This window comes from Plasmodium chabaudi (genome assembly GCF_900002335.3).
Source record: "Plasmodium chabaudi chabaudi strain AS genome assembly, chromosome: 11".
In the NCBI taxonomy this organism is placed as follows: domain Eukaryota; phylum Apicomplexa; class Aconoidasida; order Haemosporida; family Plasmodiidae; genus Plasmodium; species Plasmodium chabaudi.
The window spans coordinates 699,393-724,289 of NC_030111.2; the positions used below are offsets into that span (position 1 = coordinate 699,393).

Here is a 24,897-nt window from a genome sequence, read left to right on the forward strand (position 1 = left end):
AATTTAAAGCATGCTATGCATATAAGTGCATATAGATATGTGAATATCCATAAATAATTTATTTTAAATATATATGGGCTTATATTGTGTGTAAATGTGATCATATATTTACAACGCTGTTTTTGGGATTGTAAAATAGGGTATGATATATCTCCGTATTTGCTAATATTGTAGAATATATATGCCTTATAATAATGTGTGTATATTTTATATAAATAAGACTAAATTGTAAATATAATAATTTCAAAGATTTTACTTATGTACATACATAATATATTAAGCATGCTTAAAAAATAAGTAGGGAATAAAATTTATGCCCAATGCGTTTATTACTTATATTTTTGTAGAATTAATACAGGCTTTTTATAAAAAAATATATAAATCCATTGTTAACTAATATATTCCTTAAGCCATATAGCATGTATATAACGCATTTCTTAGTGTAAGCCTAAATATGCTAACCTCAAAAATGCACACCATATATGTGATAAATAAATTTACACCTTTGTTTTCGTTTTTTTAAGGGAATATAAAATTTATTAAACTTATGTGCATATATTAAAAGTTATGCATTTTATATATTAGGAAAAGGTGCACACTATTTAGTATATATACTTGTATTTGTGATTGTTTTTTTTTCATTCTATTCCTTTTTATGTTTTATAATATTTAATTTTATTCTTCCAATTCCTACATATATATAGGATATATTGTCTTTTTTGTTGTTTATAATATATTTGTTATGTCCAATTGTTATCTTTAATTTTTCGCAAAAAAACGAGTTGTTAACTTTATAGATTATGTAATAGTATAATTTTTTTTTGTATAATTTGTGATAATTTTTAATAAGAAAATTATTGTAATATGTAATTTATAATTTTGTAAAAATATGTTTTTTAGGATAAAAATTTTATATTATTAATTGTGAGGAAAAAAAAAGAAAGACTATTTAATCAGGTAGACAATATATAAACTTATAAAAAAAAAATTAATGAAATAGTTCCCAAATATATATTAATCCATATTTATATTCACCTTTTCAGATTAGATACCTATTTGTCTTTTATTTTCTCTGCTTTTCAATGAGCCTTATTTTGACTTGGGGTTATGACACACCATTCTTCAGTGAAAGAGAAGCTATAAAACTTTTATAATTTTAAAGTAACAAAATTATAAATAAATATATATGTGCATACATAGAAACCATTTTGTAAGCACGAATAAGCCGCGAAACAAATTTCTATACAAAAAAAGGTGAGACTATGGAAAGCAAACAGTGCAAACTAATTTTCAGTGATTGCTGTAAAGGAAAAGAAAATTTAGCACACAGCAATGAAGATCATGTTGTAAATGATAATATATATAATGATCAAAACTATTATGGAAATAATCAAGGGTATATATACAAAGGTGATACTAACTATGTATATAAAAATAGCGAAGATTGCATGAGTTATGAATATGGAAATTATATAGATCAAAATAATAACAGCTATGTATATAAAAATGGCGATGATTGCATGGGTTATGAAAGTGGAAAATATATGGACCAGAGTAATACCAAGTATGTTTATAAAAATAGCGAAGAGTGCATGAATTATGAATATGGAAAATATATGGATCAGAATAATAACAACAACTATGTTTATAAAAGCGATGAAATGTATGTGCAAAAAAATGATGAGATTCCAGTAATAAATGTTCAAGGAGATCAGCCAGTATTTAACATTCCTGTATATCAAGATAAATATATAAGAGATAAAATAATTGAAACACCAAAATATGAATTTCAAGACGTAGTACAACCAAAGTATTATAGACAAGAAGCAAATCATGATGTTCCATGTGTTGAATTACTATTTAAAGAAAGAAATATAAATATGCCAAAGGAAAAAATAATAGAAAATAAAGTTGAAGTAAATGTTCCTATTGGATATACACCTATATATTCTCCTGTATGGGATGTAAGAGAAATACCAAGAGTTATACCAAAATATGAAGGAGAACAAAAAATTATAGAAGTTGAAGTACCTCAAATAAAGTATGTAGACAAATATGTAGAGAAAGAAATAGTTGTAGATATAAAAGAAAAAATTATTCCTAAAGTTACAGAAATAGAAAAACAAGTAGATATAGTAAAATATGAATGGAAAGAAAAATATCAAGATGTTCCTGTTTGTAAATATGTACCTAAAATAGATGTAGAGTTAGATTGTCCATCCCCTTTAATAGTACCATATCCTGAAGTACATTTTCAAAATACATCTGAAATTATGAACCCAAATCAAAAATCAATAGATATATCAAATGAAATGTTGATAAATAATTTAGGTTCATATAATACTGTCCTAAACAAACATGTAGATGATTCAATAAAAAGGTCGTTTCTAGAAATGGGTAGATTCCCAAATAATATGAAGAATCAAAATAGTGATCACACCAGAAAATTCAGTGATAAATTTTCAGAATTAAACAATATAAATCTAAATAAAAAAAATAAAAAAATGTGGCCCTTTTGTACATTTAACAATTGTATAAATAATGAATCCAAAATAAATGGATCTGATGATATAGATCCCAAAACAGGATATCCAGTATCTATGCCAAAAAATTTTGCCTCCTTCTTTAAAAAAGATTTAAACTCGGTGAAGAATCAAATGATGCAATACAAAAACCAAAATGAGAAAAAAAATGATATATCAAATAATATCATAGAAAATAGTCCCGTTAGTCCAACTATTGAATATATAGGAAAAATAGATAAACCACCAGTTGATGGAGGAAAATTAGATGCTATATCATTCAAATTACATGCTATTGAAGTACATCAATTTATACCTGTACCTAATTTACCAAAACCACAATTTTTAGATTTAGTTCCACCTGAACAATTTGAAAATAATGATATATCATCTCTTCATAATATTTTTGGAAAAACATCTGAAGATTGGGTTGATCCAAATATTACAGGATACATAGCACCTATGATGAATGACATATTACATGGAAATATACAACCTCAGACTCCATTGTTTAACAAATTAAGTATTGGCAATAGTCCAAAACAAAATGATGCCCCATCTATCAATGCTGCCTCTTCTTATAGCCACGATGAAGAAAACAATGATCAAGTTGCAAAAAATGCAAACAGCAGTATAGCTAGCGAACATATTTATACTGGACACAACCAAATAGTTCACGAAACCAACGAAATGAATGACAACCAAGTGGATTATGATAATTATAGTGGACGATTTAGTGATAACTATAATGGAAATTAAATATAAACACAAATTAGAGTTTTGCAAATATGCACATAAAAAGTAGTTTAAAGTGTGCTTCAAACAATCTTGTGGGTATATCAAATTTAAGTTTGCATGATCATTAATTTTTTTTCGTTGTTTTTTTCGATGCGTTTTTCGCTGTTTTTTCTACATACCAACCATCACTGCTTAATATGCAAAGGTGCATATGCCCAAACACTTGCATATATAAAACTTGATGGCTTTACAGTTACACGACTTTACGATTTTATTTGCGTTTATATTTGTGTGTTAAATTGTATATAACAAATAATATATTATGTATGTATGCCTGGATATACTAATATGGAAATATTTTACTTTGTCATAACTATAGTTTAAACTTTGTTTTATTCTAGTATTGGCTATATGCATTGTTAACTATTTAATTTAGATATATGATTATCTCATTTGTTCGATTCCCATACATATATGCATGCGTAAATGCAGAACAACTGGGATAAATGAAACAGCTTTTTAGATTCTTACTATCGTATATATAATAATGCATGTAATACTTATCACACTTGATATATACACATTATCGTTGTATCTATACTCTTGTGGAAATGAATTTTATGTTTTAAAATTTTATTTTTGTGTGCCTTATTAAGGGTGGCACTGCCTTTTATAAAATTTTCCAACCAAAAACTGTTTTTTTAGAGCTAACGCAATAAACAATAAGAAAAAAAAAAAAAATTATTTCCCCATAATAATAACACCGTTACCTATAATATACCTGTTATGCATATTTACAAATGCAGAGAAAAACGAATCATATTTTTTAATAAAACATTATAAAAAATGATTTTTTAAAATGAAAAAATAATTTTTAATAAAAAATAAAACAATATTATTTATACACAAAAAAGTATAGCATTTTATTCACGTAGCTATGTAGGATTGGGGTATTACATAAATTGGCTCCATTTTCTAAGAGGCCATTGTATTCCCCATTAGGCTTTCCTTACTACGTATACATATATATACCTATACGTATAAATATCGATATTATTAAATAAGTATTAAAAAAAGTAAAATACGTATCAAAGGATATGAAATAAATACCACTTCAGCTATGCGCATTCCCATATTGTCAGATTAACTTCAACATTTTCCATATTTTTTTTATATTTGATTGGGTATTCTTCCTATAGTAAGGAAGTCTATTCGTATGTAGTTAATTTTGACGAGTGGATCCAAAAAAAAAACAAAATGTATATCGACATGCACATTAAGTTTTCTTCGAAGAAGACTATAAAAGAATTATTATTCAAAGCAATAAGTTCAGGATATAGTATAGTGGCAATTGGTATACCATATGAGCATATTTGTAATTATAATTTAAATGAGAAATGGAAAGTAATAAATATATTTGTTTCTAAAAATGCGAGTAATATTATTAAAAAGTTAGAGAGAAATAATAATGGATGCACTAATTATTTTATCGACAAAATCAATTATGAAGACACATTGGATGAATATTTGTTAAAATTGAATAACCAAATTGATAGTAATTATATTTTAATAAATAGAACTAATACATTATCAATTAAAAATATATGCGATGATTTTATATTAAATTATAAACATGAAATAGAAGATGAAGAAATGAAAAAATTGCATAATTGGCTAGTCCCTAAATTTAGAACTACTGAAAATAGTGGCAATTCAAATGATATTCAAACTGAAAATTCTTTTTTTTTACAAACTAATACAGATACTTATGTATTAAAAAGATTAAATATTAAATATGAAGACCTTGAACAAATTGAAAATTATCAAAATTTTTTAAAGGAAAATAAATTTGACTTAATATCAATTGAAGTAACAACCACTGAAGATATAAATATAATAGCTCTTAAATACGATTGTGATATTATTTGTTTGGATTTAAAAAATTCATTTACTTCTTTAAAAAAATCAGATATACAAAGTGCTATAGACAAAGGATTTTTTTTTGAAATATCCTCACCTACTATATTAACTACAAGTACAGAATATTTTTATTATTCTTTAAGTTTAAATAATATAATTTCTGTCATCCCATTAAATAGACTTATTATTAGTTCAGCTAGTATGAAGCACACTGAAATATTAGAGCCACTCCATTTTTTAAGACTACATTTTAATTTTAACACATTTTCATATAAGAATTTAATTGGATGTATCACAACAGTACCTCTCGCTTGCATTCAAAGAGCATCCGTTCGAAAGTCGATGAATACAGCTATATTCTACAAAACTGTGTCATGACAAAATAGTGAACATGCTTGAGGAAGGAATGGAAGACTCCCTTTTCAGCATTCATTTATACTTTTTTAATCATTATTTTTTTTATTTTTTTTTAATTTTTTTTTCATTACTAATTGTGGCTATTTACCCCCACACCTACTGCTGACAAAATATGTAGGTGTTTTAAATTTTTTCAAATTTTTAGTGTGTATATATTTTAAAACTTCATTTTTTATTTAGTAAAAAAAGTATTACAATTATATTAAATTTGTCATTGTTTATGGCTAGTTGTAAGCAGCTATGGAAATAAACCAAATATATAATGTGCATTCTTTATAGTAAAAAAATGATTATATCTAAAAAGTTTTATATACCATTATGTTTGTAATTTTGTTTATAATTATGCTATGAATTTTGTTGAGAATATTTTTCTGTATAATAAAATGTATTTATAATATTTTTTAAAAAATGCAGTAAGCAGTAGAATAATAGTTTATGCATATATATACTATTTTTATATACTATTTTTACATGAAAAATTATTATTTAGTAATAATCATAAAATAAATAGTAATAAGTTTTACTAGTTTAACTTTTTAAAAAATCGACAGCTGCAGGATTCGAACCTGCGCAAGCAAAGCTCATTGGATTTCAAGTCCAACCCCTTAACCACTCGGGCAAACTGTCAATAATTTTATGTCATATATTTTATTCCATAATATAATAAAATATGATCCTTTAAAATTATAGTATACATATATATATTATAATATGCATATTTTAGACCTTCAAAATAAAAAAAAATGTTACATAGTTATGTGTACTTTTTTACATAAAATAAAAAAACAATAAATATTTTAAAACTTTGTAAATAAAATATTTATATAACTTAAGGTTTCCACACCCTTTGGGGGTAGTACTAAAATTTAATGCCTTATTAATACGAAATATATTGGAGAATATATCTTTACAATAGTATATAGTTATATTATTAAATTTTTGTCAACTTAAAAAAATCCAAAAAAAAAAAATAAATATATAAATATGCACAATATAGATTGAGAGAATTAATATTTCTCTCTATATATACATATTATGTATGTTGGAATTGTAGAAAGCACAATGCTTGGTATAAAAAATAAAATAAATAAAGAGTATTAGCTATATGAATTTATGATATAATTACTTTTGGATAATAAAAAGAGTGAAATGCTATATATGCATTTGGCTTTATTTATATATACTATGTATATTATGCATATATTACATGTACAAAGGAATAGTTCCTATTTAGTAGCCATAACTTGTGTAAGTATGACACATCAGGGGTATTGAAGAATGTCATTTTTAAGGAAGCACAAAATATATATATAATTATAATGCCATAATGAAAAATTATATACTTCGGAATGCTAATAAATGTATTTTAAGTCTTTCTGGAGGTATCGAAAAAAAAGCATGTACCAACTCAGTAGTTAGCGATTTTCGAGGGAAATTTTTATTTAACAGAGGAATATATACAAAAAATGAAAAATGCGACGATTTTTTAGACGACCATAATAATTTAGGTACAGAAAAAAAAACGAATGTAGAACAAGATGAAATATATCGAGAAAAGCAAAATGAGTTTACTAAAATATTTGATGAAAACAAATTTGAAAAAGAAGATTATACCACAGTTAAAATTGTAAATAAGAACAATACGGATACTAGTGAATTCTTGTTAAACAATGAAAATTATTTAAATTTTATAAATAAATACAACAACAGTAGCAGCAGTAGCAAAGGTAAGGGTAGCCGATTTAGTAAAAGCAATTTACAAATTGAAGAGACAGAAAAAAGTCTATGGGAAATTTTAAAGGAAAAAGAAGAGTACATAAAAAATAAAAAAAAAACAAAGCTATATAAAAAAGAACTTGATAATAAAGCAAATAAAGAATATGAAAAAATTATGAAAGAAGAAAAATATATGAATCAACAAATTAGTGATACACACAATTTTAGAACAAATAATAAAAAAACAAACGAAATAAATAATATCGAAAAAAAATATAAAAAAAAAATAATAGAAAAAGATAATATATATAATGATATTGATACATTTTTAGAGGGAGACCAAAAATATGTTAATGATATAAAATCATATGATGAAATATATGACGAAAATGTTACCAAAATTAATAATAAATCAATGGATGAATATAAAGAAATAAGCAAAAATGATAATAACGATTTTTGTATAAATAATATAATTAGTGAAGATATGAAAAGACATGCAGGAAATTATAGTCTTAATGAGCATAACAACAAAAACAAACATATAGGAAGTAATATATTAATTAATGATTTGAATGCAAAAAATAAAAACAGTCATGAAATATTTAATGATAACTTATTAAATGGGCAACTGTTTGTAGAAGAACTAAATGATATATCTGCAAAAAAATGTATAGAAAAAATGACGGCCATAAAAAAGGATAGTAAGCTAGTTGAAAATGATGAAACAAATTTAGATGAAAAAAAAGATTCTATGTGCACTCCTCAAAATTTAGTAGAAATAAATGCAGCCGAAATTGTAAAAAAAATTGGAGGAGAAAATTTAAGTACCATTATTGATGGAAATATAGATAACTTAATTATACAAAAGGAAATCAAAAAAGAAAAAAGTGTAACCGGATTAATAAATGTTATATATAATAATTTGGATAATTGTGATAATATAAATTTAAGTAGCGGATTAATTAAAATGTCTAAAATGATAGATTCCTATCAAAAGCAAAGTATAATGAGAAATCCTATGTATTTAAGTATAATAAAAAAAGTCGAAGAAAATATAAGTACTTTTGAATTACCCAGTTTAGTACAAGCATTTTATGCTTTTGTTAAAATTGATCATCTTCCATACTTTTTTAATGATATAATAAATTGTATAAATAATAAATTAGATAAAGCGGAACCTAAACATATATCTAGCATATTGTACAGTCTAAGTAATATATTAATCGAAACAAATGAAAGTAGAATTTTAAAAATGAAGGTTATAGATATTGTTAAAACGGATATAAAAAGTTTTAATTGTCTTAATGATGTTATATGTTTACTTACTTCATTATCAAAATTAAAGTATAAAGATATATATGTATATTATGAGCTTTCTAAAAAAATTGAAGAAAATATTGATGAGTTAAATATGAAAAATGTTAGTAATATATTATGGTCTTTTAGTAATATCAATTATACTAGTAAATTAATAAAAAATATGAAAAAAATAATTGAAAAAAATATAAACAATAGTAATTATGTAGATATAATAAATATAGTCTATTCATTAGTTAAATTAAATGAATATGATGAACATTTATTTAATGACGTTTTTCCAAATTTTATTAACGTATATATACACAACATGAATGTAAAGAATTTGTGTATGATTTTATGGTCCTATACATATGCAAATATTGATAATCCAGATTTATATATAAATATATTAACTAAGATTAATGAAAATATAAAAGATATCACTACTAAAGACATAATATCTATATTAACATGTCTAAGCAGAATTAAATATAATTATAGATATAAATATCTATTTACTCATTTAAAAAATAAGATTATAAAAAATTTATATTCTTTTACACCTTTACAATTAACAAATATAATTTATTATTCTTCCTTTTTAGATTTGTATGATCATAAATATTATTATTTATTAGTTCAACAGATTTATCAAATTCGAAAATTATTATATTTAGAAAATCTAACTATAATTCTGTATGCATTAAAAAATGTATCTTATTTGAATGTCCATAATATTCATGTTTTTAATTTAATATCTTATATTTTTGATCAAATAAAAAAGAAATATAAATTATTAACTGGAGAAGACTGTCTCAATATAATGCTCATCATGAATGACTTGGAAAAATACACAACCCAAGGTTATCTCACCTTTTCGTCTTCCAACAGTTCTGCAAGTCATTTAGGTAATATAGAGAATGTAACAAACCAAGAGAGCGACATCTTATCATCAAACTCGCTCTATAATAATAACAAAGATTGTGAAAATAATCGAGACAAAAATTATATTGACATATTTGACGAGGGTGTAAAATTAGAAGAATTACACCTTGACACAGAAGAAATTTATTTTCCTCATATTAATGACTTATTATATGAACAAATAAAAATTAGGCTTAACAATTTTTGGCAATTAAATATAAAGGATGTTAATAATTTATTAATAGTTATGAAAAATGTTAATACATATGATCCTGTAATAATAAATATGATAATGAGACAAATTATTCCTATTTTATTAAAATGCTCAAATATCGAATTTTTAATTTTTTTAAGTAACATAACAGCAAATACTAATCTCAAATTTATTGCCTTAACACATATGTCTAGGAGACCCAAACTTTTACATGTTTTTAAAAAAAAAATAAATTCCATAACAAGTACAATATTAAACAGTTATGAAGAAGCTGATTATTCATGTCAAAATGAATTGAATATGGGTGTGCCCAATTTTATAGAGGAAAATAAACAAAATTTAATAAAAAATGATACAGCATTTTCAAAGAATGAGAAAAAATCTGATGAAGATATTGCACCATTTATTGAGGATACTAAAACAGCGATTAATGATATGTCAATTACAAATAATATTTCTGAACAGTCAGAAAAAAAAATCACAAAAAATAATAATGAAATAAATGACATGTATAATGGATTGAGTAAAAGAAAAAATAATGTCGATCTAAATAGTTGTATAGCACTTTGTTATGCATGTTTTAATATACATTATGAAGATGATAATATTTTAAAAATGTATGATGTTATAGAACATATGATAGTTGAAGAAAGAAAGCCAATTAGTTCTTTTATGCTATTAAACTTTTTATATATACTTACCTTAACAAATAATAAATTAAATACAGTTATAAAATTATCACAAGAATATATGGATAATAGATATGGCCATAATATAGAAGAAAAAAATAATAATTCAAAATGTGAGACACAAACAAATACTACAATCAATGATAATGACAAAATAATGAATGAACATACAGGGCATGATAAAAATTGTCAAAATTTCAAACCATTAACAAGCTTTAATTTAGTCTATGAAGAAAATGATGGGCTGTCTAATTATATAGAGATTGGGAATGAGCAAACATCATTAATATTATTAAAATTGTTATATATAAATATTATACTAAATAAATATAATTATTTATATCATATATTATGTGAGATTTCCAAATATAGTGACAATTTTTATAGTTATGAATTTATTAAATTATCAAAACAAGTTTGTTATCATATTTATAATTTTTCAAATTTTTTTTCGAAAAATAAAAGTATTGAATATACATGGAATAAAGTAATAAATAATGTATATGTAAATGAAGAACATATATTTTTAGATTTAAATTATGAAAAAACAAATTTTAATTTTATTGATATAAAAAAAAATAATCATATTGTTAACAACCTTTTAAATAATTCGAAAATAGCCCAAAATATAGATAACAATATAACTATTGCTAAATATTTTTATTACATTTTAAATTACAATCTTAATGATATAAATAACTTAACTTCAAAGAAGGATAAAAAAAAAATTAAGATGTTTCATTTTGATAATGTCATATCTGATATTCTTAATTTCGTAAGAAATATACATCCATATTTATTTTTATTTCATTTTTCTCTACCTTTAAAAATGTGTGTATATCTTATTATTATAAGGCTTATATTTATTAATATTCGTTTTTTTATTTTTTCCTTTTTTGCAGCTAAACGTACAATACAAAGGATCATACACATATGAAAACATTTATCACATTTGCTGTTCATTTCCTCATGAAAGACATTTGATAGATATAATATCTTACGAAGTAAGAATTAAAACTTTTGTTGTGTCTACATGCCTGCACTTAAGCATGCAAACATAAGTTTGGTTGACGTTGTTTAGGGTTATACATTATTTTTTACGTTTGTTTATTCCTTTAGGATGTTTTATACCCTTCACATAAACCATTGTTATCCGTGGAACTAAGACAAAAACAACTCGCCTTAAAAGGTAGCATTATAATATTGCATAGAATATATCTAACTTGATCGTTATCAATCTTAAGTACTATATTCTTAGTTGGCTAGTTGCTTTTAATTTATTATTTCACCGTATTTTGGCATGCATATTTAGCCTCTTATTTATTTGTATTGTTATATATTATGCATTATATGTTATATTTTGTTTATTTGCAGGATGGGCAGTTCATTCGATAAACTTCCGAGACATGTACAACAGCATAAAAGATAAAAACATAATTTGCTACATTTTTAATATTATAAAAAAAATAAAAAAAGATTTAAAGGACTTGCCAAATAATGTAGAACAGAAAGAGGAAGAAGAATTTTGGCAAAACCTAAAATATGCTAATATTTGAAAAATAAAAATACCTATTTTTACACATTCTATATTATTTAACATTTTTTTGAAAATAATTCGATATACCAATATAGTAACACCATCTTTTGTATTTTTCACATAAAATTTTTTTTTAAATTTACTCGCCTATTTGTTCGTGTGTTTATCCCATTTGCTTTATTATTATATATCATTTTTTTGTTTTTTTAATACGCACATTTTAAAAAATGACAAACACCAAACCAAATGATCTTTAAAAACGAGCAAATAAATATGTATACTATTTATTTGCATATATTTGAACTTGTAAGAGGAACTAGCCAATGTCTATATTGGAGCCCCTTAATTCGTGTATGCAATATGGAGTGGTTATATGCAATGCATGCTTTGAGGGGATGTAGAATGGGAAAATAATTTTTTTTTCAAAAATTTGGACTTATGCTTGAATAGGTATAAGATATAAGAGAAGGTGAACTGACTGATAAAGCATAAAGTAAATGTATATATTAAATATAGCCACATTCTTAATATAATAATAAAATTGTTAATAAAATATATACCTATGCTTTTATTTATTATTACTATATGCAAAAAATTTAATAAATTATAAAAATTGAAATTTTCCAAAAATATAAAATATGTATATATCATATGTAAAAGTATTTTTCCATTTTATTAATATTCGAAGCATTTTTATATATTTTTAACTTTTGCACGTGGCTAAAATTTGAGGCTACTTATTTTGCAATATTAATTTTATGTAAGTATATACCACTATTTTTATAATATATATAATTTATTTTATTCCTTCCCCTTTTACATGCCATGCTATCCCAAAAATAAAAGTTAGTGTACTAATGCGGTTAAAAAATAGCAGCACATATATGGTAACGTAATAAATATGATTAATTTATAATTAAAAAAAATGGGTATAATTAATATGTTGACAATAGTACTACTAACGTATGTATGTACGTGGATCGAGGGTATATCAAAATTAATGGAATTAAATAATGAACGTATCGGGCGCATTTTTTTCCTGCTATAAAAAATGTATACCTCACATTTTGCTTTGCTATGAAAAAAGGGTATTGCATGATATTCAACTAAGCAAGGATGATGATATATATTATTATAATATACCCTACTTAATTATATTATATGCACATTTGTACGGGCTATATATGCATACTCCAATAAATCCCCTGGTTATACTATCTTATAAAATTAGTTAATATTAATATAGCATATTATGCATATATATGTATATATATTTATTTTTTTGCGGTTTTAAATTGAAATATATTATACTCCCCCTTAAAAGGAAATATAAGTTTAGGAAAGCACGTACATAATTAAATCCTATATAGGTATAAAAAATTGCCTCGATTTTTTTTATTTTCCTCTCTTGAATTTTTGTTTGATTTCACCCCATTTTCTTAGCGACTAAAAAAATGAATAAACCAAATGGTCAATTAAGCGATTGAGAAATATCATTAAATATTATTTTTTATGAATAATAAATATTATAATTAATGTTGTTTTATAATTAACCCTGTTTATAATTAACCCTGTTTATAATTAACGTTGTTTTATAATTAACGCTGTTTTATAATTAACACTATTTTTAATTAACACTATTTTTAATTAATAATACTCCTAACACTGAGGGTTTTATATTTTCATAATTTACGGATTATACAAAAAACAAAATTTAATAAAATATAGGTATAAAAAAAATATATATATTAAACTATTTTGTGTATACATATTTAGTACTCCATATTATGCATATATATATGTTATGATTATTTTCTGAATTTTTGAAAAAAAACAGATAAAAATGCAAGACGATAAAATAAATTCAAAAGATGATATATCATCAAGCTCTTCATGTGAAGAAAATGAAGAAAATAGAAATATTTTAAATCCCCCTAATAGACCCAAAATGAGCAAGGGGGAAAGAAGAGCTAGAAAAATGCTCGTAAAACTTGGTTTAAAGGCAATACCAAATACTCATAAGGTTATAATTAAAAAATCACAAAAAATGATATTTGCCGTTTCCAATGTTGATATATATCAAATCGAAGGAACTGATTCTTATGTTATATTTGGGGATGCCAAAACAGATGAAATTACAAACTCATTTAACAGTAATGCTACAAAATTAATAATGAATCGTGCGCCTATACATATGCCCTTAGTTCTTTATGTACCTACATGTGCATGTACAAATTGTTACTATTTTATGAACTCCATTTTTAGGTCTCCTTCCCGACAGTAACCTAAATGAAGGTGAAGCTGGTGCCGAACAGGAAGTAAACTTTGAGGATGCCGAAAAAGCAGATGAAAAAGTTCAAGACTTAGAAAACGGTATGTTTTTCAAAATTTATGATAAAAAAATGCTCAGCATATTGTATATCCATGTAAATATTTGTTTTACCATGTTTATATTTCAACAATTTTTAATATTCATCCAATTTTTTAGGTGAAAAAGCAAAAGATGTATCGATGGATGATGTTGATTTGATAATTTCTCAAACAAAATGCTCTAAAGAAAGAGCTATTGAAGTTTTGAAAAAAAATAATAATGATTTAGTGCAATCTATTATGGAATTGAGTGGTTAAATGTGTATATATAAGTCTAAGTAATGAAAAGAAAGCAGGGTTAAAATGTGATAAATTTGTATATATATTTAAGTAGATAATTTTTATTTATTTTTAACACGTGAGTGTATGTGCACCTAGCCGTTTTGCAACATTCGTACCAATTACCTACATATACAATATGCCTATCTTTTAATTATCTCTACTATTATGTTATATGTATTATTTTTTTTTCAACACTATTGTAAAACTTTTTAAAATAAAACGATATTTATTAAAAAAATAATAAAACCCCAAAAAATTGCCATATATTCTTTGCACACCAAGCTAAATAAAAGAAATGTAAATACATATTTGGGAAAGGTCACCCACTTTCCATTAACAATTAAGAGAAAGGAATAGCATTTTAAAAAAAAATTAATTTTAGTATTTATACATTTTTAACAGTTATTTTGTTTGTTTTCTCTGCCCAATGACATTTCATTCATCAAAGAAAAGTCATGAGCAGAGGGGACAAAAGGCGAGCTACCATATTTCCAGGTAGCAATACCGCCGTTACGCATGTAACGAGAGAAATAAAAATAAATTAAAAATAAATGAATAGTAAATAAATGTGTAAACAAAATAGTGCTCGGGAATTTGGGAGTTGGGAAGTTCGGCTACTTCCAAAAGGATTGTATGAGTCCTCTCAATACTGAAGTTCTTTTTTCTTCTTGAATATTTTTACCTAATAAGGAAGGCTCAAGGAATATTTGTGTCATATCAACATTAATGGGATTTAAATATATTTGTTTCATTTTTCGTTCAAATAATGTATGATCAATATTAAATAAGGTTCTATCTTTGATAGTAGATTTTGTTTTTATTTGTAATGCATAAATTGCTAAGTGTTTAAAATAAAAATGGTTATTAAGAATTGATAAAATATCTTGTAATCTATTAAATAAAATTGAAACTCGTAATAATGATTTATTATTATAATATTCAGAATTGTCGATATTTATATAAATATAATTTCTGCCTTTAACTAAATCAAATAATGCATATGCTTCTGCATTTTTTTCCATTAAAGCATAATAACAAGCTAATGAAAAAGATTTTACATTTTTAACAATTTGTAACATATTAATAAAAATATCAATATTTTCAACATTTTTTAATTCATCAATATTTTGTTTAAGTATATCTGCATATCTATAGGTAGAATGTAATAATGGCATTTTATCTACAATATCATCCAAAGTTTTTTTATTAATAAAATTAAATTCTTTTAAATTGTTGTTCATATTTAACACACTATATAAACCCTTCATTAAAACGATAATCGTTCTTTCTATATCTATATATAACTTTTCACCCAATAAATAATTTTCTAAATTGTTCCAAACCTTTTCCATAAGAATATTGTCATTATGAGTATTCTGATTATTTAAATTTGTAGCTAAATCTCCATGAGTTGATTTAACTAACTCTTCATGAACTATTGATAAACAATTATTATATAATGAGAACATATTTCCATATTTATTTATTAAAAAAGATAAATCATAATTATCCAAAAATTGGAAAAGTATAAAATTATTATTTTTTATTTCTTCATTTAAATTAAAATTTTGATTTAACTTGATTATTTCATCATATTCTATAACAGTTTTTATATCATTATCTAAAATATTTTTTATTTTTAATATACTATCATTTGTTCCATCATTTATTAATTTATACGTTTTGTTTTTTATATGAATAATAATAGTATTATCTATGCAATCTATTTCTAATGATTTTTCTCCATCCGTTTTAGATGCCTCTATTTCTGTTACTTTATCTTTTTTCTCTTCGAAATCGTCTTCTTGTAACTTTTCATTACCTTTTTTTACATTATCCTTTTTAATATTATATAAACATATACGTTCATATGAATTTACATTGGATAAAAAATATTCATAAACCTCATTGATTCTTTTTTCTTCATCTAAAAACAGTTTACTTTTTTCCACTAGAATGTTTTCATTTAATTTTTCTTCAGCATTTTTCATATCATTATTATTATTATTATCTACACTTGTATTATTTACATTAGATGTTATACTATTATTCACCGTAATTCTTTTTATTAGTTTAACAAGTTTTGAAAATTCAACAATTTTAGATAAGCATTCTTCATATTTTTTGATTTCCAAAAGATATGCAACTTCAATATATGCATGATAACATTTTATTTGTAATTCTGTGTTTTTATCAATTGCTTTACTTATGGAATTAATTAAAAACTTTATTTTATCTAACCCCTTTTTTAATCTTCTTAAATAACAATATTTAGATCTATATGGGGCCTTTAAATTATTAACATCTGTTTTGACTTTTACATATCTAGCTCTACATATTTCAACATCTAAAAGTAGTAGTTCAAAATATTTATCATTTAATATATCAGGCTCATATATTTTTGATATATATTTATTTCCAACTTTTTTAACTTTATTTAAAACATTTCTTCTAAGCTTCATTCGTCTTCTTTTAACGTATGCCAAAAATCGATCCATTTCTTCATAATATAATCCATGTTTTTTATATTTTCCAATTAAGTAACAAAATATATCAAAGGATATTTTTTCCTCTGGAATGATTGGCCCAGTGTGTTGTTCGGCAAGTGCCACCTTCTCAACTTTCGTTTCTTCACTATTTTGTGCAAAACCCTCCCCCTGATCTTGTGCTAAATTATCTGGAACATCTTCAACCTTTGGATTTTCTGTGACGGGGGTTTCAGGCCTTACTTGGTCGTTCGTTTCCATCTCTACATGCTGACTCAAATCTGTGTCCTCCATTTTAAGTCCCTTATTTGTCAAACTATATTATGTACATATATAATAGGTAGTATATATAATACTAAAATATGTTTCGAAAAAAAACAAAATATATGTGGTTCTATCTATATATATGTTTCTATATCTATATATATGCTTATTTCAACCGCTTTAGTTATTTTGTTTTCTGGATTTTCTTTTTTTTATATGTATAAAGGTTATATCAATGCAGCCATTAGATTTGTATTTTAACTTTTTATTTCAATTACTCATATTTTTAACTATATACATATGTATATTATATAATATGTTATTATTTTTTTTTCAGTAAAAATATAGCTTTTATGATAAGTTTTGGCCCTTCCTGTTTTTATATTTTTACCTTAATTTTTTAAATAACAATTAATCAAAAAAAAAAAAAAAACACATAAAATGCTTGTTATATTCCCATAAGAATAATTCAAATTAATTTTCCTCCCCCCTTACGAAATATTTTAATTTATGTATATGAGTATGGGAGGTTATGCATATATAAATTAAATACAGCGGGGAAGGGAAAAATGGGTAAGATATGGATACCCTTAAAATTTTGAAATATAGATAAAAAAATTGTATTATTATAAATGTTTCTTTGTTTTTATAAGTTTGTAAAAATAAAGAAATATTTATTATTTTTTTTTTTCCAATTTATTAAGTAAATAAAATAGTATAGGTTTATAAAAAATAATAATAAAATAAATACTGTCGCATTTGGTATAAATATGTGCAAGGATATATACGTATGTTCGTATATGAGCATACATAATAAGTTATAATTTTAATGAGAAAAAGAAAGAAAAATATATATATATGTAAAATGAATATGAAAATTTTTTACTAAATCGAAAGTTCGCTACATACACATTTTTTATAAATAGTATTACTCAATTTTTAATATAATGAAAGTCTATGTTTTATTTTGTCTACATTATAACGCGCTATAATAAATTGAAGGAAATAAGTTATTTATTTTGAATATTCTTAAAAAAATTACGATTATACTTAGCATTAAGATATAGGCATATGTGAATGGGAGAGTCCTATGATTTACTTATCACTTCATCAGATTTCTATGTCCTTATAAAAATATGAACAATGTTTTGTTTCTTTATTTAAGCCTTTTTAGCTATTTTTGTGTAGCGTCCTTATGCTACCAAATGATTTATGTGAACTTTTTTGATGAAAATAAAAAAAATGGTTTAGAAAATATTTCCTGTTATTGGCAATATTTTTGCCATGAAAATTTTCATTTTTGTCAATATGGGTGTAGCTTGACGAAAAAATTAAAAAAGGGATATAATTTGTTAAATAGTAAGTAAAATAGAATAATGATAAAGTTTGTTTGCCCATTTAAAAGCGGCAGTAGTAGTAGTAGAGTAGTAGTGGTGGTATCCTGTTTCTCTATCTTCATTCTGTGTCTTCCCTTTTATTTATTAACCAAATCGAAGTAAATTCTTACACGTTTTCAGCAAACCCTTTGCAAGAAAACTGTTTTGTCAATATCGAATGCGACGACTATGATATTTATTTCGATTCAGAAGACCCAACATATATCTTTTTCTTCTCTAACACATTCTTTCGAATTACTTCGGATTCTACATTATACGTTAATTTATATAAAGGGTAAGACAAAAAAACGAAAAAAATTATCACATATTCATTGTTATATAAAAAATGAACTTGCTTTCATCCGTATCATACCGTTGTATATATATACCATCATATTTGATTGCCCCCATGAAAATTTTCATATTTTAAAGGAACCCCAATGAACGAAAAGGACCATACAGTCAAACTGGAAAAGCGAACAGCTCACCCAAAAAAGACGATTATAATAAATGGAATACCAAAAAAAAAAAGAAATATACAAATGATAAAATAATTAATAAATTAAAAAATTTTATATCACAGAGATTTAGAAAAGGATTAATCAAGTTATTAATTTTTTTTATTATTATTTATTTGATATTTTTATATCTATTTATATATACCTATTTACAACGGAAGCGGTGCGAATAATAAAAAGTGTCAAAAGGGTTTTGTGAAAAATGCAGATTATTATTACAAGCTATATTTTAACAATTCATAATGCATACATGCATACATACGTATAAATAGGCTCACACTTTCGATATGCACCGACCCAAAATATGAGGAACATATGCAACTGATTTGTAATGGCAAAGTATAAATGATTATGTGTTTAGAAAAAAGCACAAAAGAAATATTTTTGCAAAATGAAAAAAGTGTAATAGACGGTATATTATGCATATATTTGTTCCTATTATCGTGGATTTATTATACAATTCCAAATTATTTCGAAATGTATTTTTTCTGTTTTTATATTTATCTTAAAATATATTTTTCATATTTTTAAAAAGGTTTCGTATTTCATTTACATAAGCAACCATATTTTTTTCCGTTTTTTCCATATGCTTTTATTTTTTTTCATTGTCTTGATTTAGCATTAATTTTATTTTTTCACTCCCATCTCAGTTTATTTTTTTAGTTTTCAATTGTTAACTTTATCAATTTTTTCCAACTAATCATTTTATTTTATTATAAATTTATTTCAAAAATGTGTGTAATCCCACACTGTTTGAGAAATAAAGATGAGGCATGTTGGCCTTTTTCGGATCCTCACAGAATACAAAACAACTAATAGAAAGAGAAAACTCTAAAACTTATTTGCATTTTGTCTTATTAATTTACACCTCTTATCTAAGCTATTTGAATCACTGACATTTTTATTATCACTTTGTATAGACTCATATTCATTCATATAATTTTTATTTAAATTATTATCCTGATTGCAATAGTATGAAAAGTCTTGGTTTTTAAAATATTCTTGATCATTTTCATATATTTGTTTAGAAAAATTATTACTATTTTTTTGAATACAATATTTTTTGTTATATTCAATGAAGTTCCCATTCTGATGTCTATCCATATCAATCTCTTTAATGTTATCTTCTTTTTCTGAATAATCATTTATATCATTTCCTTTTTCAATACCAAAACTGCTAAACCCACTAAAACTACTATTAATATTATTATTTTTTTCAATACTTTTCTTTATATCTTCAACATTCTGAAATTCATATGGCAGATCCATGCTCTGAATATCATGTGGTATACTCACGCTTTCATACATTTTGTAGGAATGAAAATTATCATCTTCTTCCTTTGCATGTTTATTATAATCTTCATAAGGAAAATCGTTGTGTATAATTTCTTTCTGCATTTTAGTGAGGCACTTATCTTTTGTAAAGACATAGTCCATATTATGATCAACCTGATTTGTGTTACTAAAATTATTTAAGTTTGGAATATTCTGTTCATATTTATTATCATTAAAATTTTTGTTACTATTTTGATAGTCATCTGTATATTTGTTGTCTTGCCATTCCTCGTTATTATTACTTTGGATAATGTTATCTCGTCTTTTTTCGTTACAATTATCAAACTGGTTTAAACCGTCGGAAAATATAGTATTATCATTTTTACTAAAATATCTTTTTATATCTTGAGCATCTCTGGTATTAGATTGTAATGTTTCGACCTCTTGTCTACAAGCATAGTCTTCTTTATATTTTTCCTGTTGTAATAGTTGATTATATCTATTCAAAATGTTCATATAATAATCTTGAAACTGTTTTTTTGTATAGCTATGTGTATAAAATATTTGTTTTTTTTTATCGTAATTATTTTCTATATTCTTAATAGCATCATCATTTTTAATAGCATTATACAGAAAAATAGATTGTTTTCTTGCATAATCATATATAAAAAAATCATTATCATTTGTTTTTTTTAATAATTTAATCCCTTTTTCAATTTCATTTCTTTTTTTTATTTCCTCTTCACACTTTATTCTGTTCTCTTCTGAAGTGTTCCCCAAATTAGTATGCTCTTCACCATTGGCATCACTAATAGTATTCAACTCATTTTCACTTTGAAATCGAAATATAAGAGGTTTTGAATAATTCAAAAAATAAGGACAATACTTACCATTATTTTGTATTCTTTCTTCATAGGAGGTATACAAAAAAGTAAAGAAATTATTTTGATCATTTTCATCTTTAATTTGAACCGCTTTAAGATTTTTATAAAATAAAGAATCAATTTGTACATTGATATTAAAAAGGAAACATAAATTTATACATATTGCTTCTGTTATAGCTAGAAAATGCATTATAAATTTTAATTTTAATAATTCATTTTTTTCTATAAAATCGAAATAAACTACTTGCTCTATTAAGGGGAATATATGAGATGGGAATAAATCTAATGAGCTTTTTACAATTATAAAATTTTTAGACATTAAATTAAATATGTAACCCGCAGTTTCTACATGCCCTATATGGTCTACTTCTGCGTTTTGACCAATTCGGTTGTTCCTACTGTTATCAACACAAACCAGTATATTATTTTTATCGAAAAAGAAACGAAAGCAAGCGTCATTTATTATGTAGTATCCCTTCTCTGGTAGTTTCTTTATTTTTACTTTATTAATTAATTCATTTGCATTTATAAACTTCCCAACTTCTCTGTCTATTTCATCATTATATAGACTAACATATGCTGGTTTAAATATACTGTTACTATTTTGTGAATTTATCATTGGATTTTTATTGAAATCATTTAGAATATTTTCATTCAAAATAGGATATAAATAAATTCCATTTACACATTTTTTTATAGAGATATACATGTACTTTTCTTTTATAGAACTAATACTTTTCGATTGTATTAAATATATAGTATCTGGTAATAAATTTTCTTTTTCATACATTTCTTTATTTGTTGAATTTATTAAAATTAATCTTTTATTTATTATTTCGTAGTTTATATTATTTAGTGGTATAAGTACGTAATAACATTTTATTGAACATGTTTTTCTGTCTACCATACTTTTTTTTATAGCCATATTATCAGAGTTCGGTTGTATACTATTTTTATTGCTTTGCTGGTAGTAGCTAGATGTTTCTTTATTCGTTTTTATATCATTTCCATCCTCTTCACTCAACGTTTTTATTTGTATTTTTAATATATCATTAGAATATTTATGAGGTAATATTACATTTTCAATTCTCATACCAGGTATTTTTAATTGGACATCGGTAATATTTAAATTAATCTCAATTATTTTTTCTATATTTTTAATTTTATTTATCGTTAAAATTATGTTAGACCTATATTTGTATTTATGAGTTAGTGGAGATATATCTAGAACATTTTTATCATTAACTTGGAGGTCAATAGTTTTATCATTTTCATTATCACAATATATCTCTTCCATATCTTGTTCATTCTTATCATTAGAATAGTCCTCCTTTGGCAATCCATACATATTTAATTTCTTGTCATTTTTTTGATTATATAAATAATCCGAAATTATATTTGAATATTCATATTTTTCGGTGTCTGGATCATGGGAAAGAGCAGTTTTATCACATTTTTTATTTATTCGGTGATTCTTTTTATTTACTTCACTTAGAATCACACCTTTATCATTATTATCATAATTCGATGAGTTGTCTTTTTTTATTTCGTCTTTATTAAAATAGCTAACTGTGTCATATTTACTAGCCTCTAATATTTTTTTTTCATAAAATAAGTTTCTTTCATGAAACTTTTCACTACTATTCTTCTCTTTTTGAAACACATCCTTTTTACGATAAAAACTATTTGCTGGTATCTTGCAACTATCGTTGTATTTGTTATTAATTGCATTTTTCGCAGACTTTTTTTTATCTTTTTCTTGATCCAATTCTTTTTTTATATTAGCCATATCGTGTTTTGGTGAATTAAAGATGGTATTGTCTATATAGTATTTGTTTAAAATGGGCGAATTTCCTTTTATATTTTCTTCAATATCACTATTTCTTTCGTTCTTTAAATATATTCCAGGTTTATGAAGCAAAGGATTGTTTGTTTCATATAGCTTAGTATGCATTAGCTCAATGTTTTTATCTTCTTTTTGAATATATAAATCCATAAAATCGTTTATAGTGCCTCGAAAAGCGTTATATATTTTTTCTATAGGTAAAGTATTTTTATTTTTTGTAACCCTTCTTTCTATTGTTTTTATTATTCCTAATTTGTTTGTCATACTATTCTGAATATTTTTATTCTCATTTGTACATCCTTTTGGTGTATAATTAGAATAATTTCCAATAAGGATGTCTGAGTTTTTATCATTAATTAGATCATTAACATTGTTACATAAAAATAAATTTTCTAAATTTAATGATTTATAAGCATTTTTTGTTTTTTTAAAAAATTCGGATAATTGAGATTTATCATTTGCTTCTTCGTCTTTTAAATTTTGCAAATTTTTTTCACCCGTTAGATCTTGTGCTTGCATCGATTCGATGCATTCATCAGATTTGCCACTGTTCCATATTTTGTTTTTTTGGTCGTTTTTTTGGCATTCCGTTTCAGTAAGGCTATCTACATCATCTATAGAACTTTTAAGATCATTAAAATCTGAGTTCTTATCTAGATCATTTTTACCTGAGATTATTTCTAATGATTGTAAGTTATTGTAAGAGTTTGCAACATCATTATTGCTTCTTAGCATTTTTCGGATTTCATCATTTTTTGCATACAAATTTGTTTTTACTTTTTCTACATTTTTTATTTTTAAGTCATTTTCTAAATATGAACTCTTGATTTTCTTAAAATCTATTTTATCAAACTCCATTATTGTTTCCTTTTCCTTTGTCTTTTTTTCTCAGCATGTACATATATATGTAAAAAAGATAAACAGTCTACCACCCGTGTAATTAAATTATGTTTATTTTTTTATATGCGTACGTAGATTGTGAGCATATGTAAAAAAATTGTCCTTATTTTTTAATGTATATTATTCTAAATAACGAGTCATACCATAAACCGTGAGAATAAATATAATATTATTTGTAGATATTACAATGAATATTTACATAAAAAAATTTGTACATGTTTAAACTTTATATTTTCATATTCATTAAGAAAGAAGAAAAAAAAACAAAAACAAAAGAATTAAATTAAAAAAAACAAATGTGCATATTATATTAATTGGTCTGCTTGAAGAAGTATAGAAAATAGATAAGCCAAAAAAAGAAAATATTACATATACATATATTATATATATTGCGTGTTAATAATTTTTTTGTTTTTTTTCTCATTTTAGCTATTAAAAAAAAAAAAAGCACAATTTTTTATGAACAAAACATATTTTTTATGTACATAGTAGATAGATTGTGTGTATTGAATTATTCTTAGTAATTATGTTTGTGCATATTTATTATGTATGTTAATATGAAAATAGGAAATATATGTATGCATTTTTTTTATTGTTGCACACATTTTTTTTTACTAATTGGCAATATGTTTACTAAAAAAATCATGAGCATTGGTAGACTATTCTTAATACCGAACAAATCAAATAAAATTGTAACATATTAAACAATAAAATAAA

At 23.9% G+C, this 24,897-nt stretch overlaps 7 protein-coding genes and 1 non-coding gene across 8 annotated transcripts; 5 read left to right on the forward strand and 3 right to left on the reverse strand.

The window, feature by feature from the left end:
• Window positions 1-1,262: 1,262 nt before the first annotated feature.
• Window positions 1,263-3,281, forward strand: PCHAS_1119900 (Pfs77 homologue, putative; the record flags this gene model as incomplete). The annotated part of the gene is made up of 1 exon (XM_740453.2): window positions 1,263-3,281. One exon carries the CDS (start codon window positions 1,263-1,265, stop codon window positions 3,279-3,281), a length of 2,019 nt encoding a protein of 672 aa, XP_745546.2.
• A 1,236-nt stretch (window positions 3,282-4,517) lies between these two features.
• Window positions 4,518-5,558, forward strand: PCHAS_1120000 (ribonuclease P/MRP protein subunit RPP1, putative; the record flags this gene model as incomplete). The annotated part of the gene is made up of 1 exon (XM_740454.1): window positions 4,518-5,558. The coding sequence occupies one exon, from the start codon at window positions 4,518-4,520 to the stop codon at window positions 5,556-5,558; it is 1,041 nt and encodes a 346-aa protein (XP_745547.1).
• Window positions 5,559-6,142: 584 nt separating this feature from the next.
• Window positions 6,143-6,224, reverse strand: PCHAS_1120020. Its single transcript has one exon. It is a non-coding gene; the product is annotated as a tRNA-Ser (tRNA).
• A 700-nt stretch (window positions 6,225-6,924) lies between these two features.
• Window positions 6,925-11,998, forward strand: PCHAS_1120100 (conserved Plasmodium protein, unknown function; the record flags this gene model as incomplete). The annotated part of the gene is made up of 4 exons (XM_016798597.1): window positions 6,925-11,217; window positions 11,345-11,446; window positions 11,562-11,631; window positions 11,817-11,998. 4 exons carry the CDS (start codon window positions 6,925-6,927, stop codon window positions 11,996-11,998), a joined length of 4,647 nt encoding a protein of 1,548 aa, XP_016653984.1.
• A 1,824-nt stretch (window positions 11,999-13,822) lies between these two features.
• Window positions 13,823-14,607, forward strand: PCHAS_1120200 (nascent polypeptide-associated complex subunit alpha, putative; the record flags this gene model as incomplete). Its single annotated transcript, XM_740241.1, has 3 exons — window positions 13,823-14,132; window positions 14,245-14,352; window positions 14,468-14,607. The coding sequence occupies 3 exons, from the start codon at window positions 13,823-13,825 to the stop codon at window positions 14,605-14,607; spliced, it is 558 nt and encodes a 185-aa protein (XP_745334.1).
• A 638-nt stretch (window positions 14,608-15,245) lies between these two features.
• PCHAS_1120300 (signal recognition particle subunit SRP68, putative) lies at window positions 15,246-17,411 on the reverse strand (the record flags this gene model as incomplete). The annotated part of the gene is made up of 1 exon (XM_740240.2): window positions 15,246-17,411. One exon carries the CDS (start codon window positions 17,409-17,411, stop codon window positions 15,246-15,248), a length of 2,166 nt encoding a protein of 721 aa, XP_745333.2.
• A 1,106-nt stretch (window positions 17,412-18,517) lies between these two features.
• Window positions 18,518-19,448, forward strand: PCHAS_1120400 (conserved Plasmodium protein, unknown function; the record flags this gene model as incomplete). The annotated part of the gene is made up of 3 exons (XM_016798598.1): window positions 18,518-18,740; window positions 18,899-19,052; window positions 19,190-19,448. The coding sequence occupies 3 exons, from the start codon at window positions 18,518-18,520 to the stop codon at window positions 19,446-19,448; spliced, it is 636 nt and encodes a 211-aa protein (XP_016653985.1).
• A 658-nt stretch (window positions 19,449-20,106) lies between these two features.
• On the reverse strand, window positions 20,107-24,138 carry PCHAS_1120500 (conserved Plasmodium protein, unknown function; the record flags this gene model as incomplete). Its single annotated transcript, XM_737626.2, has 1 exon — window positions 20,107-24,138. One exon carries the CDS (start codon window positions 24,136-24,138, stop codon window positions 20,107-20,109), a length of 4,032 nt encoding a protein of 1,343 aa, XP_742719.2.
• Between the last annotated feature and the right edge of the window lie 759 nt (window positions 24,139-24,897).